At 36.5% G+C, this 18,156-nt stretch overlaps 2 protein-coding genes across 2 annotated transcripts; both read left to right on the top strand.

Annotated features, from left to right (window-relative positions):
• Positions 1-253: 253 nt before the first annotated feature.
• Positions 254-9,974, top strand: bin2b (bridging integrator 2b). The gene is made up of 12 exons (XM_066666718.1): positions 254-656; positions 1,674-1,754; positions 2,365-2,419; positions 4,301-4,395; positions 4,473-4,568; positions 4,894-5,001; positions 5,106-5,191; positions 6,082-6,157; positions 6,393-6,475; positions 6,932-7,616; positions 7,701-7,796; positions 9,238-9,974. The coding sequence occupies exons 1-12, from the start codon at positions 552-554 to the stop codon at positions 9,349-9,351; spliced, it is 1,680 nt and encodes a 559-aa protein (XP_066522815.1). The 5' UTR covers positions 254-551; the 3' UTR covers positions 9,352-9,974.
• A 2,297-nt stretch (positions 9,975-12,271) lies between these two features.
• On the top strand, positions 12,272-17,986 carry slc48a1b (solute carrier family 48 member 1b). Its single transcript, XM_066665768.1, has 3 exons — positions 12,272-12,588; positions 14,524-14,691; positions 16,328-17,986. Exons 1-3 carry the CDS (start codon positions 12,459-12,461, stop codon positions 16,462-16,464), a joined length of 435 nt encoding a protein of 144 aa, XP_066521865.1. The 5' UTR covers positions 12,272-12,458; the 3' UTR covers positions 16,465-17,986.
• The last annotated feature ends 170 nt before the right edge of the window (positions 17,987-18,156 follow it).

The raw sequence follows: 18,156 nt of genomic DNA, 5'->3' as shown, positions 1-18,156 counted from the left end.
TAACAGAGGGAGATCATTTAAAAATTAGCAGGAACACATGTTTTAAAACCGTAGACAAATCACATCAGTATGACAAAAGAGGTCGGATTAAACAAGGAAACACATTCTGAACACATATCTGTTACATATTCTGGCTTTAAAATGTTCGCCGTTAACGAAGGAGAAAAACAGTCGTTGCATCACGAGAATAAACGGGCCTTGACTCAGTGCCCAGAGAAACAGACAATGTTGGAGCTGACTCTGCACACAACAGTTAAACTACTCTCTGTGGTTATGCTTTGCTGAGTAACAGCACCTCGTCATGTCGGGGTTAGCACAGCGGTGAAGTTTTGACAAGTTTGTACAAGATTTGATGATTGCAAGTTACACTTGATAACAGCGGTGTGTCGCAACTCTCTCTCTTTCTTTCTCGCTTTCTCTCTCTCTCTTTCTCTCCTCACTCCGCCCATTGCAAAAGTGAAGGAAGTCACAAGAGCCATCAAATAAAAAGGAAGCAAAGAAGGCAGAGAGAAAGTTTGCGTTTCAGAGCTGACAGACGTGGGCGCGTCAAAATGGCCGAGAGTAAACTTGGGGGCAACATTGGGGGGAATTTAGGCGCTGGAGCCGGAATCCTGGCTAAACGCTTCCAGAAATCCATGAACAGGGCTCAGGAGAAGGTACGTGTTTGAGATAGAAATCAGAACCAGTCACATCATATGATTCTCTCTCTCTCTCTCTCTCTCTCTCGCTCTCTCGCCCCTTCGAATAATATTAACCATTTAGGTAGAAAATGATTAGCTGCATTTGTGAGTGGTTTAAATTCTTACACATTTCTGTGGAAGCTGTTTGTATTTGACGTGAACAGGAAAAATGTAGTCTGGTTCTTCCTGACCTCACTGACTTCCTCTCACTGTTTTTCTCCCTCGTTCTATCTCCTTTTCATTGCTCATTGTTTTATTTATTTATTTTTGTACAGAACACATTTAGAAAATATAAAAATTATAATAATAAAATTATAAACAAAAGTTATATTGAGGTTTTCATTTTTAAAAATATAATGGCACACTGCAAAAATATTGAAAAAATATTACCAGTCATTGACATCAGTGCCAGGCACCATTCCAGTTTGATAGGAGAGCACAAATAGCAAAGAGGTACATGGTCATTGTCCAGACTCCTAAATATGTATTTTCATATTTTTTTAAGATTTATTGTCTTACATGGTTTGAATGCATTAGTTGAACATGCGGGTATTTTTTATTATTTTTAACATGGTATGAAGCATTCGTACAGGCTTGGCTGAAATCACATGGAATACCATATCTTCTTACTTTGACATGCATTAAGAGGAAATAACAGTTTTGCATTTTCATATTGCTATTTTAGAGATACATGTGGGTTTTCTAGACAGTGATGGTACCAAACACCTGTGGCATGAGTCAAGTTCAGAACATTGGTTAAGTCACGTCACCTCAGGTTATTACATACTGTTACATTTTTGCCTGGAACAGCTTCATATCTCAGCCCTAAGAGTTTTGATTGGTTACTGAAAAAAAAAATTCACAACACAAGAAGAGATAATAAGGCTTAGTCTTGGCATAACTCCCAGAAAAACACATGCTTTATTGCCTTGCACTTTCTGCCCTAGTTATACTGTAATCTTAAACTTTGAAATGTTTTATATTTGGATACAGGTCCTTCAGAAACTTGGAAAAACCATGGAGACGAAAGATGAACAGTTTGAACAGTGCTCAGCCAATCTGAACAAACAACAGGTAGTGTGCGTGTTTCGGGATCTATGCAGTGACCTTCAGGATACACAGTGCTGGGCTAATACAGTTACTCATTGCTTTCAAATTCTAAATTTATTCCATGTTTATAACTGTAAATGTCACTTTTTGTATTAACAGCAGTAAATGTATCACAGGAAGCACCCCCACCCATGTTATGTGTCAGATAGCTCTTAGTCTCTACATCACACATTGTATGTGAAATTGTGTCACAGTTTGTTTAATGGGCAAGTCTTTTTATTCTATGTAAAGCACCTCATGGAACTGGCATATCACTCACTCACTCTCTTATACACAGGCAAATGTAAATTTCTCCAGAAGGACTATTATTCATTACCTTTATGACCTTGTCTTTTCAATAGATTGATTGAGCAATGTATAAGCCGCATTAGAATTATGTAACATTACTGTACAAAACTATGCATAATCGGAGACCAGAGATCTTCATTTACTGAATTTCAGTTAAAAGAGCAATTTCATATAAAATCAAGCTCCAGTCTTGCTTCAGGTCTGATGGAAGTCATGTTCCAAACTTGTGGTATTAAAGACACACATGATTTCAATACACATTAATGTTATTTTTCTTCTCTGCCAGATGGATGGTTCCAGATTGTACAAGGATGTAAAGGCCTACCATAATGCAGTCAAAGGTATTGGTGCCATTATTAAACAAACCACATGCTATTGACTCCAGCTGCTGATATATGCTGATATTTATAAACATCCCTCATGTACTGTCTCATATGTCTCCTGTAACATCCTCTTCTCTTATGGGAAGGCCTTATATTAGATATTGGAACATATCTGTGAATATTAGGTTGCATTCTAAGGTTACATAATTATGGTGGATGATTACTTTTGGAGTACATATATAAGCTCAGCTCATCCTAAATTTGAATATTGCTCAGCCACTCCAGAAAATGCAACTTTGCTGGTTGGCTTGATCCCTCTAGCCAACACTTGGCATTGGGTAAAGTATGTTCTCCATGTTTTTATAAATATATATGTGTGTGTGTGTGTGTGTGTCTGAATGTCTGTGTAAGGAATGTTGTATTTTATTAGTGTTAAGGGATGTTTGAATATACATAGGGTGGTGCAGCAGGTAGTGTCGCCATCACAAAGCTCCAGGGACCCGGAGGTTGTAAGTTTGAGTCCCACTCCGGGTGTCTGTCTGTGAGGAGTTTGGTGTGTGTGTGCACACAAGTGTCACCCTGTGACTGCCGCCCACTCCGGGGTGTGTTCCTGCCTTGCGCCCAGTGATTCAGACCCACTGAGATTCTGAACTGGATACACGGTTACAGATAATGAAAGAAGGAATGAATAAACATAGCACAGACTAGCTGTTATGTTTTGATTTTTTTTCCTATGGAAACTTGTGTTAGTTTTTGCAGTTTAGTTTTGTAGCTAAAGAAAAATGAGTGCAAAAGGGTTCTCTTAACAAGAACTGACATTAAAATGATTCACACTTAACTGTACGTATGTCACTGTCTTTAATTGAGGTCTTGCAGTGAAAAACCTTGTATCATGCATTTACACTGTTTAGCAGCACTGCTTGCTTGTCTGGTCTTGTCTTGTGTGCACTAGAGATATACGTTTAAGTGTAAACATGTTTAATTTGGAAGATATGCATAATAAACAAGAAATTATTTAATATTTTTATATAAAGGACAACAAGTAATGCCATTTCACATAGTTTCTTGTTGCAGTGGCTAAACTGATAGAATTTAAAAAGCACCTGATATTTTTTTTACACTGCATGAGGAATTGAAGAATAGTAATTGTCCAAATTATTTATAAAATCTCATTCCATTAACTTGCATTCATAGTTTCGATTATGGAGGCAGTTTTGTCCTGACAGTGACAGTGATGTATGTGATGTTCTGAGTACGGTTGATTGTAGATTGCTTTGTGTCACACAGCTGGGGAAGAGAAATTAAAAATATTGGTGTGTCCATTAGGAAAGTGGCATGGCAATGATGGCTCGGTTGTGTTTCTCTTTCCTGTGCTGGCTGAGATGTGGAAGTGAATGTTGTCTATTTATACTATGTTGTGAAATCTTGTCTGCAACAGCGTTTATACTGTCAAAATTAAAACGATAAGTTTTGAATCACATTTCAGATAACTAAATGTGAAAATACAGAGTAGACAGAAATGTTTATTTCTGTGGTGAGTTAGTGTTCGCTTCTGATTCCACAGGAAACCACTAGTTTAACACTCTGTGTTGTTTTTACAGGTAGGGATAGGGCGTAGGCTTTTTCATGCTAAACACATTATAGCTGTTTAGCCAATATTTGTTTAAATGTCTCAAGTAAAACTATCCTGATAAACAAAGTAGACTAGTAAAATGATGATTTATATTATATATATATATATATATATATATATATATAAACTTTGAAAGAATGATATGTAAATGTAGAAGGCCAGGTTGTGAATGAGTAGCTTAATATTTAAGAAAAACACAAGTGCACAGTAGAAAGACCCACAGGCTCTGAGCACGGGTGCTTATGCTTACTCTACTTGTTTTCCAGTGATGCATGAGACGTCCAAACGTCTGTCTCAGACTCTCAAAGAGATTTATGAGTCAGACTGGCAAGGCTTAGAGGACCTGTCTGTCATTATGGAGGTGAGACAGACTTCCTTAAACATATCTCTGGACACTTTAGTTAAACATGAATTTAGACTTGTCTCCCTGTTTCTCAGAGTGAGGACCTGCTATGGAATGACTATGAAGAAAAGTTGAGTGATCAAGTTGTTCGCACAATGGAAAACTACACTGGCCAGTTCCTTGATGTTAAAGTGAGTATTTTTGTTTCTAAATCAGTTATCGATTTTAAAATCAATAATTGTTTCATAGAATAATTAAACTAAACATTAATTACTTGTTCAGTTGAATCATTAGTCAACATAACGTCAACAGAAATAGGGCTTAAATAGTTTACAGGACTTATCGGATTCTGCTTTTCTGCAATGAGTTTACAGGGTAAATTGTGTACTCCAGTTCTCTTAAAATTGAAACAGAGAAAGCATTTATTTTGCTTGGAAACCTTTAAAGATTCTGAAAGGCAAAAGCTCTTAAGTAAGCCTCTCTTTGGAGCCAGCTAAGCATGTCATGTGCTTTTAGGAAAGAGTGGCTAAGCGTGGACGCAAGCTGGTGGATTACGATTCATCTCGCCACCATCTGGAGGCACTGCAGAATGCCAAGAAGAAAGATGAAGCAAAAATATCAAAAGTGAGTAATCATTCATTCATTTTTCTTTAAAACCTCAGGGTGCATAAGCAGTCTTTAGCTGAGGAATATTATTTCTCATTGATGATTTTCTGATATTCGTTCAGGCAGAGGAGGAGTTCAACAGAGCACAGTGTGTGTTTGAGGACATTAACAAAGAACTACGAGAGGAACTGCCTGTCCTTTACCAAAGGTTAGTGCTTCACTAAATTTCACACTGAAAAATAACACAAGGCAAGACTTTCTGGGCACCATTTATCACTGAAATGTAATACAGCCACAGAAATAGTCTAGATCAATTGATGAGGACAGTTTGTAAGAGATTTGGTTGAAAAATGAGAGAAAGAAAAGCTTATTCCTCCATATTTCAAAGCCACTTTAATATTCACTTTAATCTGTAAGCCTTGAATAATTTCTAATCTAGAACATTCAGTCCTAATGTGATGATTGAGTGTTACAGAATGCATTTTATATTGTAGCCACTGCTGCAGGCATGACCTTGCATTGAGTCACTGAGGTTGTTCCCTGTACCAAAACACTCTCACCCAATTATTATGTGCTACATTTAGTTAAAGGGTGTTATACCGTGTATACTTGGTTGATATATAAACAGGATTTTGAGCTCTGTATAGAAACTTACTGACTGAGCAATGACCAACATGTCTATAAGGCAAATATAACGATTCCATTTGCTATCCAATAAGACCAGAGTAGGGATATATCAGTCAAGTTTGTTTTGCCCCCATTTCTGATCCGAATTGTTTAACGAGTGCCTTTTTGTATTTGACATTGAGTGTTACTTGTATTTGCCTAAATACTACTGTTGCAGAGTGCTGATGTACAACATGTGATTGGGTTTCATTTCATGCTCCATTAAGTCAATGTCGATTTTAAAATAAATAAATAAATAGAAAAGCAAGAAAAAATGTCTTGAAAAGGTTCTTATCACCATGACTGTGATTATACATATATTAATATATAGTGTATGCAGATTTTATTTTATAAATAAATAATTAAAATAAAATAATATATGGATAATGTTTTGTGTATATAACATATGTCTACTGTCTGTTTTTTGCCCAGTCGGATTGGCTGCTATGTAACAGTGTTTCAGAACATCTCTAACCTGAGGGATGTCTTTTACAAGGAAATGAGTGTGGTAGGTGTGGATCTCATTTCTGTTTTTGTCTGTGTAGTTATGTGAGAACTATCGAAGTATTGGTTCGTTACAGATGTACACTTTAAATATCACCTTCTCAAAATATTACTTGTTTTCCTTTTTCTAGTCTGCACTTCAGTTCTATTACATTTAAAGTCATGTTATTTTTGTAGCTTTTACTTTTGTTCAGGGTTTTTTTTTATTATTATTAACACTATTGGTGTTTATTCTGCAGTTAAATCATGACATATATAATGTAATGAAGAAGCTTGAGACACAGCACTCCACCAAAACCTTTATCATCAAAGGCCTCAATAGGTACATTATTTATATATTTCTATATGCAAATATTATTATATCTGTAATAGTTTGCTTTGGTTGTATTTGTAACTGCTGGGTTGCAAATGTAAACATTTCAGCACAGAATCTCAGCATTGCTTAAACCTTCTGCTCTACCAAAGTGTAATATATACACCACCAACTGCCCATTTAATACAAAAAAAAGATAAAAATGAAACGTTAATGTTTATCTATCGGTATTAACAAATATATTAATAAGCAGTTGTCTGTCAGTAATAATATGATTCCTGTATCGTTATGTATTTCTCTGTAATGGTACATTTTTATTAATATATTTGACCTTCAGCTTCAAATTTGCCATTTCGATTTGGGCAGCAATTTATAACTGATACTAGTTCTGAAAATGTCTAAATTAACCCTGTGGATATTTACCCTCTTGTGAAAATACCTTTTGTCTTTTTCTTATTTTATCAGCACTAAATCAAAGAAGAGGAAATCCCTTACTATATCTGCACCCATCCCCTGTAACACAGCCTTCCCCTCTGACCATCCGGGTCTGGGTAAGCTCAGTGTGCCTGATGAACTTGCAGGCAAAAACACAGACACATTTGCCCACTCTACCCCAGCAAAGGCAGAAAACACACCAGCAGAATCATCAGATTCTGATGACTTTAGCTCCATTGACAGTGTACCAAATACATCCAATAGAGACTCTGTGTGCTCAGAGGGGGAGGGCATAAAACCTGAAGCAGCCAATGAGAGCACAACAGAAAACGGTGCTGACCAGTCAATACAGTCTATTGATGAAGAGCAGCCAGACAGTTCAGTTGCCAGTGAGCAGGATGAAGAAGAAGATGAAGAAAAAAAAGAGGAACACGGTGAGGATGCTTCATCAACTGCAAATACATCTGAGGATACACACACATCAGAGGCCAAACAGTCAGAAGTTGAGGAAACTGTTCCTTCACAGAATGAGAAAGAAGCTAAAGGAGCTCCTGTGCCTGCTGCTCGATTACTCGCCCCAAAAAAGCTGGAGGAAGATGGGGCAAGCCCAGAGAGTGAGAGAGAGGAGGACAAAGGCACAGAGTTAAAGAAAGAAAAAATGGCAATAACAAGGCAACCGGCTGACAATTCCGACCCTCCAGGCTTCCTCTATAAGGTACAAGGAAGTTGTTCCATTGTTCTATTGTATAAAATTTTTGATTGTACAATATTAGTGACTTTTTTTTTCTGTTGCCTCTAGGCTGTTGCTTTGGAGGACCAGGAATCAGATGAAGGTGTTCTGTTGATGTTCACAAAAGATGATGTGCTCCTCATATATACTGAAGAAGAAGAAAAGGTAAGTGAACACTGCTAATTCTGTATTGTGGAAAAGTTATTCATTTTTCATTAGTCTATAATTGCCTCTGTACTTATTTCCACTGTGATAAGACAAGTCAGTGCTATGGGTCTTTAATCAAAAAACACTTTTTGTAAGATTTAGAAATGTTTCCTCACTATTTGCTTGCTCTCCAGTCTATTTATGCACTGCCAAACCACTTTAATGTGTTTACAAAGCCCTTATTGTGATTAACAAGTGTGGAAAAAAATCGGCTTGGCTCTCTCTGCAATAATGGCTGAGAGAGAACATTGTTGTTTTTCCAAATGTTGAAAACAATAAAAAGATGAGGATATTGCTTTATTCCTGCTCCATAGAAGGGTAATATATATTTGTGCTGTTTTGGATTATTAAGTTGGAAGTGACTCCAAATTCAGGAGACAGCTAACTGCATGAAAGGAAACACAGACCAGATGTGCTACAAGACTAAATAACTTGAGTTACAAATAAGTTTCTGTGGTAATTCAAACTTTGAATTAAAATTTAGTGACAAGTTAAACTTCAGCAAACAGCAGTTATTTTTCTCTTTTAACATACTTTCCACCTTAAAAGTCTTCTGAACCTAATCAAACCAGAGAGAAGTGCAGTTCTCCATGATTATAGACATCGCCTTTAAAGGGTTTGTGGCTGGGTAAACACACTTACAAAGGTTTCTTTCTGAAAAAAAGGAATCTGTAAATGTGTGATGTCTAATTTCTGCACAGTACTTAAACAATGTGCTTATAATTTAACAAGCAAGAATATTAGTGTTTGTGCTTTCCTTAGATTAGTTTATTTGATTACATAGAAGTTGCCAGCTAATACACACAGACCAGTATACATATCTGAACAAGTGCATAATCCCTAAATCAGTATATACATTCCCTAGTAAGTGTATTTCATCCACTTTACATCGCACACCAGTTCCTATTTAAACAGTTAATTCTTAGGATTAAAGGAAATGCATGCTTATTAGTCCTGCCTGTTTTTGGCATTTTGTCCAACAAGCGTCTCCACAAGCATGCTAAATACCACATTTACCCAAGATTCACTTTGAAACCTTAACGTTTCACATTCAACTACAAAACGGCTCAGAAAAGTAATGCTGTGCAATTGAAGTTTTTGAAATATTTTTCTTTGTCTAATGAGCAGAATTGGTTTGAATATCATGTATATAAAAACCCACACCATCCCTGGGATTCAAAAACTTGTTTTCTGTGAATTGCATAATAAAGCATTATTATTGGAGCATTAAATAGACGTGACGGGTGCTGGTAGCTTAATAGCCCTAATCATATTGCTATATAGGTTTTTTTTTTTTTTTTTTTTTTTTTTTTTTTTTTAAATTGAAACCTGAATTGTTTAGTAATCCTTGGGGAAATTGTTATAGGTTCTGAAAATATTTCTGAATTCTCTTTTGCAGCCAGAGGGGAGTGTGTGGGGGGTGAGAGAGGAAGACTGGATCCAATATAAAGACCTAACCCTACTCTCAGGCATAGTCAAGGAGTCAATGATAAGACAAATCGACACAGACTAGACAGGACTGCATCTCCTGAGGTCACTTTTTGGTGTCTCAGCTCATAATGTGACAGATCGGCAGGGTTGTGAACTAGTCCTGTGATCAGTGAAAGCTGGATTCTAAAACCTGCCTTTTATCCTCAGAGATTCTGCATGGACCTTCATGTTAATTACAGGGTTTACTATGAGTTGCTGAATCATTGGAAACTGTGTGTTGTCTACACTAAAACAGTAACTTCATCTGTTTAAAGATAAAAAAAAGTTTTGGTCCCCCTCCAATATTGGCAGAGTGAATACTGACAAGTGACTTTTCTAATCATCATCATGTGTCCTATTGCCTCCAAATGACATTGCGTTGTTTAAAATATAACAGTATTTCGTAAATAATTGTCTAATGTACATTTGACTTTTTACTGAAAGAGTCTATATTTCTTTGTCCTTCATGTTCCTTACACACTTACAGTATTCAGTTACATGCCTTGATTATTTAGTGTGCCAAACAGGCCCACTAATTTGATCCACATGTGCTCTTATTGATAATTATTTACAGAATGTTAACTCTGCAAGATGGCTGAGATTTCCTAAGGGTTTTATACAAGTTTTTTATTCAGTAAATAAAGAGTCAATAAATATTCATAGTAAACTGCCATGCCTTGTATCCTCAGTTTGTCAAGTTTCTTATTTTTTTGGCGAGAACCTTTTTACAGTTTGATACAGATTAGATTATATTCTGTTACAGATGGCTCCTCAGATGTATTCTGTGTAGGATATATATATTATAACAGTGATTTATTAATATTATTTTAAGATTAGGAGTGCCAGTATGATGAAGTTTTAGGGCCTCTGTATTGGAAAAATAAATATTTTGAGAAATAAGTCAGAATAATTCTGAGATTAAGTCAAACAATTTTGCTGCATGTATAATGTGGCAAGCACAACCATTTGTGGTGTAACTGAGGAATGCAGTGTACTGTTGAAGTCATACTCTCATAGAGATTTCCAGAATAAATATTCAGTCCTCTGGCACTTCAGGACCAGTTTTTATTAGTATCTAATCACTATCTAAAGTAACCCTAACTTCCCTGTCATATCCAATGAGGGAAAACCATTTGTAACAGATATGAAGCACCTCATCAAACTGGCCTGTAGGTCACCCCTTCTCTTATTTAAAAAAAAATACTCAGTAGGGTGTGCTATTCAGTGCTTTGCATCATTAGCACAATATGTCTTGTTGTAGGCTGTGAGGGAACCCACTAATGCTATTTTTTTTTCCTTGTAAATATAAATATGAAATATTTTTAACAGTTATTCAGTAAAAACTAATTATACCAAAGAATTAGAAAGCACCTAAAATGTGGTTATGTTTAGTTGGTACAGTAAAAATACACTTTTTAGCTACTGTACACAGGTTTTTATTAATGAAACATGCATATCTTGAAATCCATTTACAAAAGTGGGGCAATTGGAGTTCTTCCAGATGTTTTGGTTTATTCCCAAGGTCCAAAACACATGCTGGTAGGTGGACTGGCTTTTCAAATGTGTCTATTGATTTGAGAGTGTAATGGATTGGTGCCCTATCCAGGGTGTGTACCTGCCTCTTGCCCAGTGAGTTCTCTAGGCCTGAACTCATCTCAGATGTTCTGAAAGCCATTGGAGATATTCTGTTGCAATTAGTTTTTGGAAAGAACTGGATGTCAACAACCAACTTCTATGAGCAAAAGGTGCATATTAGGATTAATAGTGATATGTCAATGGATATTGTGCAACAGGGCAAGGGACACTTTAAAAAGGATGGAATATAGGACGGCAAGATTAACACCATCACAAAGAAAGCCCAGCAGAATATGTACCTCCTCTGTCAGTTAAAGAAGTTCAACTTGCCTCAACAGTTGCTGGTCCATTACTACACAGCCTATGTAAAATACATCACAATCGGGTGCACCTATTCCACCAAACACATGTACAAACTGCAGTGTATCATCAGATCTGCAAAAGATCACAGGTGTCAAATCTGCTTACCGTGCGTGACCTGCACACCTCCAGAACAAGGAAGCATGTGGAAAAAATGTATCGCTGACCCATCACAACTTGATCATCAACACTTCCAGCCCTCCTCTCAGATAGATCTCAGGTTGAGGACTTTCTTTCTGGGACAAGATTGTCCCCAGAAAGTAAATCATTAATCATTATTTCTGTTTTGTGTATTTAATTTAAACTTTGCTGAACATTTCACATAACACCCAAGTTGAGAATTATGCAAATAAATAAATAGAAATAAAAAAAAATAATAAATAAAAATGAGTTCTGAGGGGCTTTATGTTTTAAGGTTAGGGGTAGGGTAAGAGTTAGGGGTAGGCTAGTTCTGTATATGGTTAAGTCTCCACAACATTAGTCTAAGTCTAAATTAACTGAAATGGCCCACATTTTTGTGAACTTATATCAACAGGTGTTTTAGGACTATGGTAGAAAAGCACCCAGGAGAAACCCACGCAGATACAGGGAGAACACACCCAACTCACAGACCAGTGACTTGAGTAAGAGCTTGAACCCTCAGGCCTAGGAACCTGGAGCTGTGTGAGAGCAACATTACCTGTAGTACCACATCAGAATTGCCATTGTAATTAATTCAATTGCCTTTTTTTAATTACATTAACTACAAAATGGAGTTACACATTGTGTAAATGTTTAATCTGAATAAACTATATTGCCCTAAGCTTCGCCAAAAACAACATCCATCACTGAGTCTTTGTGCTGTTGTAATGGGTGTTCTTCCTCTTCCCCCCAGGGGTCGCGGTTTCCTCTAAAACAGCTGAGAGAGAGAGAGAGAGAGAGAGAGAGAGAGAGAGAGAGAGAGAGAGAGAGAGAGAGAGAGAGAGAGAATGAGAATGAATTGTTATTGGAGCGTTAGACAGACGGAGTGCTGTGTGTGACCAGTTTTCTCAGAGGGAGCCATTTCGCTTTCTTTATTCAGGGTTTCTGTTATTTATTTTGGGCGTGTTTTAGTGTCCAGTCGGGGTCAGAAACACGACCTGACTCGGTTAGCACTCAGCTGCGCTTCCTCTTAGTGTAGAGTTTCAGTACTATACCCTCATTTCATTCCATTTAACTACTTAAGGAAATAACATCATGGCCATCAACAAGACGTATATTAGTGTGGGCTACTCCTGTGTCGGGGTCGTGGTGGGCTTATCCGCTTTCGTCGTCTGGAACGTCGCCTACAGACAGCAGTGGACCGCCGCTATGGGAGGGCTCGCAGGTAACCGCCGACTGGACAGGTCCAGGTTCACTGACACTTTAACGTTACTGTTAATGTCCTTCATCTGAACTGACAGTCTCTCTCGCTTTCTCTGTTTTTTCTGTATATTTTCAGTAAATTTCTTGCATTAACAATAAAGAATTATTTTAACTTCTCATGCAAACTGCCATTTTGGAGGTAAACATTTTTGGACAACATGATAAGAAGAGAAAGCAGACTTCACAACCTTCCCCTAAGTAAATAAGCTGATTGTGCCCTTATTTATCAACCAGGAGTTTGCAAAGACTGCAAGAAGCTTATTTGATCAGTCTAAGTGCAATAATTTGCACCACATATACAGCTTTGCTTAAAATTATTTAATAATCGGTAGTTGAGAATATTGCACTTTCTCGATTTGTTTTGTAATAGGGACATTTTGACCAGGGCAGGGGTCGGCAACCTTTACCACTCAAAGAGCCATTCGGACCCATTTCACACAGTAAAAAAACACTGGGAGCCACAAAGCCCTTTTGAAATTTTAAATGAAATACCGCGCATAACAGGGTTTTTTGCCTTTGTGCTCTGTATAAACAAACTATACTGTGTTACATTTATGAAATCAATGAACAACTGCAGAGAAAATGAAATAACTTTTCTGCATGCAACAAAACATTTTTAACTCCGAAAAAAAGATGTTGGGTTGAAGGTTAAGTAAAATACCCAATGTCTATTTGAGTCCTTGTAGTAAAGCAAAAAAATTTAAATTATCCACTGGCAGCAAACAAAAATGCTGTCCTCTCTCTGCGTGCCGTCATTATGTTACTGGCGCTGTGCAGTCAGCTGTCAAAAAGTTCAAGAAACCGCACACTGGCGGGTGTCGCACATTGGAAGTTGTGACGTGTATTAAGAGCGACAAAAATATTTTAAATATTAAAATATTTTAGATGTTACAAGATCGCCATAATCTTCATAGAATTACATTCTGAAAATGAACGAACCAAAACAAAACACATTTTAATTAAGTACTCATTAATTATTTTCAAAAGCTGAGCCGCATCAGAGGGATCAAAGAGCCGCATGCGGCTCTAGAGCCGCGGGTTGCCGACCCCTGGACTAGGGTGACCAGATCTGAGACGGTGAAAAAGAGGGGGGGGGGGTGACCAATTAAATGTTTACAGAGAAGGTTATTGACCAATAACGGTAGCTCTACAGTCAGACCGTCCAATCAGAAGATTTTAGGCTACTTCACCACGCTCCTTTCTCACTCAAGCGAACCAATCGGAGTAAGGGAGGGCGGGACTAGTTTGTGAACGAAACGCTTCTCGAAATTCTATGTAAGCTTTCGAAAAACAAAATTTGTGAAATTCCGCCCGGACATTTTTTAAGTCTAAAAAAGAGGACATGTCCGGGTAAAAGAGGACGTCTGGTCACCTTAATTTTGACCTTTGTATTCTTCTTAACTGAGCTTTCCCTGTCATACTGACTGACATTTACTAAATTATCTAGAGGATGAACCTGGTTTTCTAGTATGTTAGAGTGTGTTTTAGCTTAGTTTTTATTGCAAACGTTAGGTCATGCACTAACAAATTGTTGTGTGTTTGCGGTGTAAAATATTCATGGTCCTCAGCAGGGTACACTGAATGACAAGGTCACCATTTGTCTTCATTTTGTTCCATAAATAGTGAAAATACAAAACTGTGACCCTTCTATTCAGAGTGGACCTTGCTGAGGACCATGGATGTTTTTTTTCCTATCAGAGTGCAAAGTCACACAGTGTGTGTGCACGTGTGTATGTGTGTGTGTGTTTGTTGGGTTTCGTGTGAGAATGACACAGCAAAATTGAATGTTGTTTCGCACACATGGAGAAGAAGTAGTCCTTCACTACTGAAGGCACTGAGATAGATGTAAATATCTATGTCATATTTTGTTGAATAAATTGTTTCTACTTTTCTGCAGGTGTACTGGCATTGTGGACTCTCATCACACACATCATGTATTTGCAGGACTACTGGAGAACGTGGCTGAAAGGCTTGAAGATCTTCCTGTTTATGGGTGTTTTTTTCTCCTTGCTGTCAGTCATTGCATTCATCACCTTCCTCTCTCTGGGAATCTCGCGCAAAGATTGTGAGTACAGCTCATCTTTTCAGATTTAAATATTGTGCACACAGTAGTGAAAAATAGTATTTCTACTGCTATACATTATTCAGAGGTTTTCTACTTTAGTTGAGTTCACAGAAACAGAATGCTTGTGTAGTCTTAATCCAGTTATAATCATTTAAACTTAGGTACTCATTCAGAATCAAAATGAAAATTATCATTAAATAAATGCATATTTCAACATCCACCATGGCAGAGAGATGGCAGTGTTTAGATGCATAAGTGTAAACAGAGCCTCCTTTCTTTGCGTTTTGATCTTTACCCACCTGTCAGTCACTTCATTAGGGCAGGGCTTTAGCTTAAATGACTTCAGAAACATGGTGCTGAAGAGTTAACTGCTGTGTTTACAATGAATTACAAGATATAGAGCAATATGTTCTCTTCTCATCTCAAGGACAGACTTTATTGAATGGTGAGAAAATGTTTTCTCTGTAACCAATCCATGTCCAGAGCATCCAGCAAATGCATTCAAGTACAGACTTTATCAGACATTACATTTTTTGTTTCCATTTGCTAATTTAGACAAGAAAAAGTCTATGATTCTGTATTAAAGCAGATCCATGTAGATTTCCTTAACTTTGATTCTGATTTAGATCTAACTCAGTGTATCAGCCACACTTTTAGTTTATCAGTATCAGTAATCAGTATCATGTATGGCAGTGGTGGGCAATCTTATCCGCAAAGGGCTGGTGTGGCTGCTGGTTTTTGTTCCAACCAACCAGGAGGTCATATGATCTGTTGTTTTACTGAGACCAACTAATTTAAGGAGTGAAATCAGGTGTGCTCTGGCCTGAATGGACTGAGTGGACACCCTTTGCAGATAACATTGCACACCCCTGATGTATGTATGTATGTATGTATTAAATTTAAAACCAGATGTGCACATATGAGTGGGAAATTTAAATTAAATTCATGGAATACATTGCTATTTTCATTCATTCATTCATTAGGTGGGTACAGAACCTACCTGGAATCATTGGGCACATACATAACATTTTCATTTTCATTTTGAGACTGATATGTTCCCATGGAAAATCACTCACAAAAGAGAAATTAAGTCAAAATGTATTTTGTTTATGTAGCTGTGCAGCTATTTTCTATGGTTTTAGAACTGGAAACACTGTGGTGTAGGAATCTAAAGTATAAAGCATATTCTGGTTTGTTTAACCTTTTTTGTTTACTACATAATTCCATGTGTCCCTTCATAGTTTTAATGTCTTCCATATTCATTTACAACATAGAAAAAAACAAAAAAACAAAAAACAAAGAAAAAACATTGACTGAGAATGTCCAAACTTATGATTGGTATTGTACAATTATAATCACTGAGAGTGAGATAAGATAAGATAAGATAAGAAGTCATTATTTGAACATTATTTGAAATTTTGACTTTTCGCCAGAACAGAGAATGCCAAAAAAATCTGTTGGCTTTTTGGCCTCCCCTACCTGGCAGAAATGGATTTCCATAGCCTGGCAAACCTTTTATACAATGAAAGACACCAGGGTAATAGACATAAAGAATTACAATCATTTATACTGTGAGCCACAGTGCTCTCAGTAAGTGAAGAGTTTATCTTAACTGTGTTTGCTTTTGTTTTTACAGCTTTGAAGGACCCTAACAGCCTTTTCCTATCATGTGTGTGGAGCTTTATGAGTCTGAAGTGGGCGTTCCTGCTGGCTCTGCATTCTCACCGATATCGTAAAGAGTTTGCTGACATTTCAATTCTCAGTGACTTTTGAAAGATGCACTTTCTTGCACAAAGACAGAAAAACACATATCTAACAAGCTGACAAGTCAGTGCTTGGCAGTTTTTAATAGACAAGGGACACTTTATGAGGTGAAGTGGATGTGGGGAAGTAGAACCAATAACTTGAGCATTGAAGATTTGAAGAAAAAAAGAAAGAAAAAATGCTTATTTAGTCTGAGGGAAAGAAGAAGAATTGTTAGATATTTCTATATCTCTCCCTTCTTTGGATTTTTTTACTACAGAGTGGATGGTGGACATGAAGGGACATATTTTATGTTTTTTATATTAATGCTCACAATACAACAAATTCCTTTTACTAATCAAGGCTGTGGGAACATAAACATTTTTAAACAAGTGTCTCAATGTGAGGATTTATGATCCTGAGACTGGCTACTGGCTTTAAGATTTATAGTATTTTATTTTTGTTCATATTCACTATATAAGAGACATAAAGGAGCATTATTGTTTGTTTTTTAAATGTATAACGGTGCTCAGTTACAATTCAGTCCTAAATACCTTAAATGTAATGCGCATATCTGTATCCTCTGGAGACTAATTGTGCTTTTAGGACCAGTGTTGCAGGAATGTGTCTATTCTGATGATTATTGATTTTTGAATTAGCACTTTATTATCGCTCATGGACAAGGATCAGTAAATGTGATAATGATTGGAGACAGGAAATTGTGAAATTGAGACATACCACAATCATGGTTAATAGTGTCTGAACTCCACTGTTAGGGATTATTTCATTTTAGACAAAATATTTAGATGTTTTTAATATATTTCCAGCTATGTGTTTGTTGTAAAGTCATTATATGAAGCCATCTTTTGTGAATATCTAAAATGATCCGAAGTGAGAAAAATGTTTTATACAATTATTTTGACTTTGTTGATGTTTGAATGTCAGCTAAAATGTTAGGGCATATCTGGACTGACTGGGTGCACTAAAGTAATTTGCCATTTCTTTTGTAATAATAACTTTAGTGTTTTTCTTTTATTCACAAACACAGAAGTGTGAGAAATTAATCTTTTAATGATATTTTGGCTTATAGTTATCTTTCAGGGTATTTATAATTGTATCAACAATACTGTTTTGTTAATAATAACCCTTTGAAAGATGTATGTGTGTCTTTGTACATGTATGTGTGAACGCAGTGTTGATAAAATAAAATGCACTTTTATTCTAACAGTATTTTTGTTCATAAAGCATTATATGTTAAGTACACAATATCATTTTAAACTAAGCAAAATACTCTGTACTCAGTGGCCATGTCAAAATAAAACATCAATGAAGATCTAATCTAAATATCTAATCATGAGCATCTAATCACAGGTAAATTCAGAGAACTGTTACCATATGAAGACTGAGTCTGAAAAATCAATAATAGATGACTCTTGCTTTCTCTTCACAGGGATTTCTTTTTTTCCATTATCATTTTCATTTGTATTTTATCACTAGCAAAAAACAGTTCAGAGGAATTTGTAGATATTTCTAAAAATGCTGTTTTGGAATATCAAATTCTAACCTTAAGTCTAAAAACAACTTTAAACATTTTAAACAACTTTAAACATTAAACCGGTTCTGAATCTTGTACATACCCTGTTGTTTCCACCATGTAAACAGGTAAATGCTGATTAAGATTGCAGGTCTGGACTGGACGTTAGCACAGATATTTTATCAGAA

The sequence above is a fragment of the Hoplias malabaricus genome, chromosome 3 (assembly GCF_029633855.1).
Source record: "Hoplias malabaricus isolate fHopMal1 chromosome 3, fHopMal1.hap1, whole genome shotgun sequence".
Lineage (NCBI taxonomy): Eukaryota > Metazoa > Chordata > Actinopteri > Characiformes > Erythrinidae > Hoplias > Hoplias malabaricus.
Note: the sequence above shows the minus strand (reverse complement) of the source record. Positions and strands in the feature narration are given on the sequence as shown.

Bases quoted from the DNA above. Each gene is read 5' to 3' on its own strand.
- bin2b (XM_066666718.1), top strand. From the start codon at position 552: ATGGCCGAGAGTAAACTTGGGGGCAACATTGGGGGGAATTTAGGCGCT. The intron at 1,755-2,364 runs GTAGTGTGCGTG...CTTCTCTGCCAG, and splicing joins CCAATCTGAACAAACAACAG to ATGGATGGTTCCAGATTGTA. The intron at 7,617-7,700 runs GTACAAGGAAGT...TGTTGCCTCTAG, and splicing joins CTCCAGGCTTCCTCTATAAG to GCTGTTGCTTTGGAGGACCA.
- slc48a1b (XM_066665768.1), top strand. From the start codon at position 12,459: ATGGCCATCAACAAGACGTATATTAGTGTGGGCTACTCCTGTGTCGGG. The intron at 12,589-14,523 runs GTAACCGCCGAC...ACTTTTCTGCAG, and splicing joins CGCTATGGGAGGGCTCGCAG to GTGTACTGGCATTGTGGACT. The intron at 14,692-16,327 runs GTGAGTACAGCT...TTGTTTTTACAG, and splicing joins GGGAATCTCGCGCAAAGATT to CTTTGAAGGACCCTAACAGC.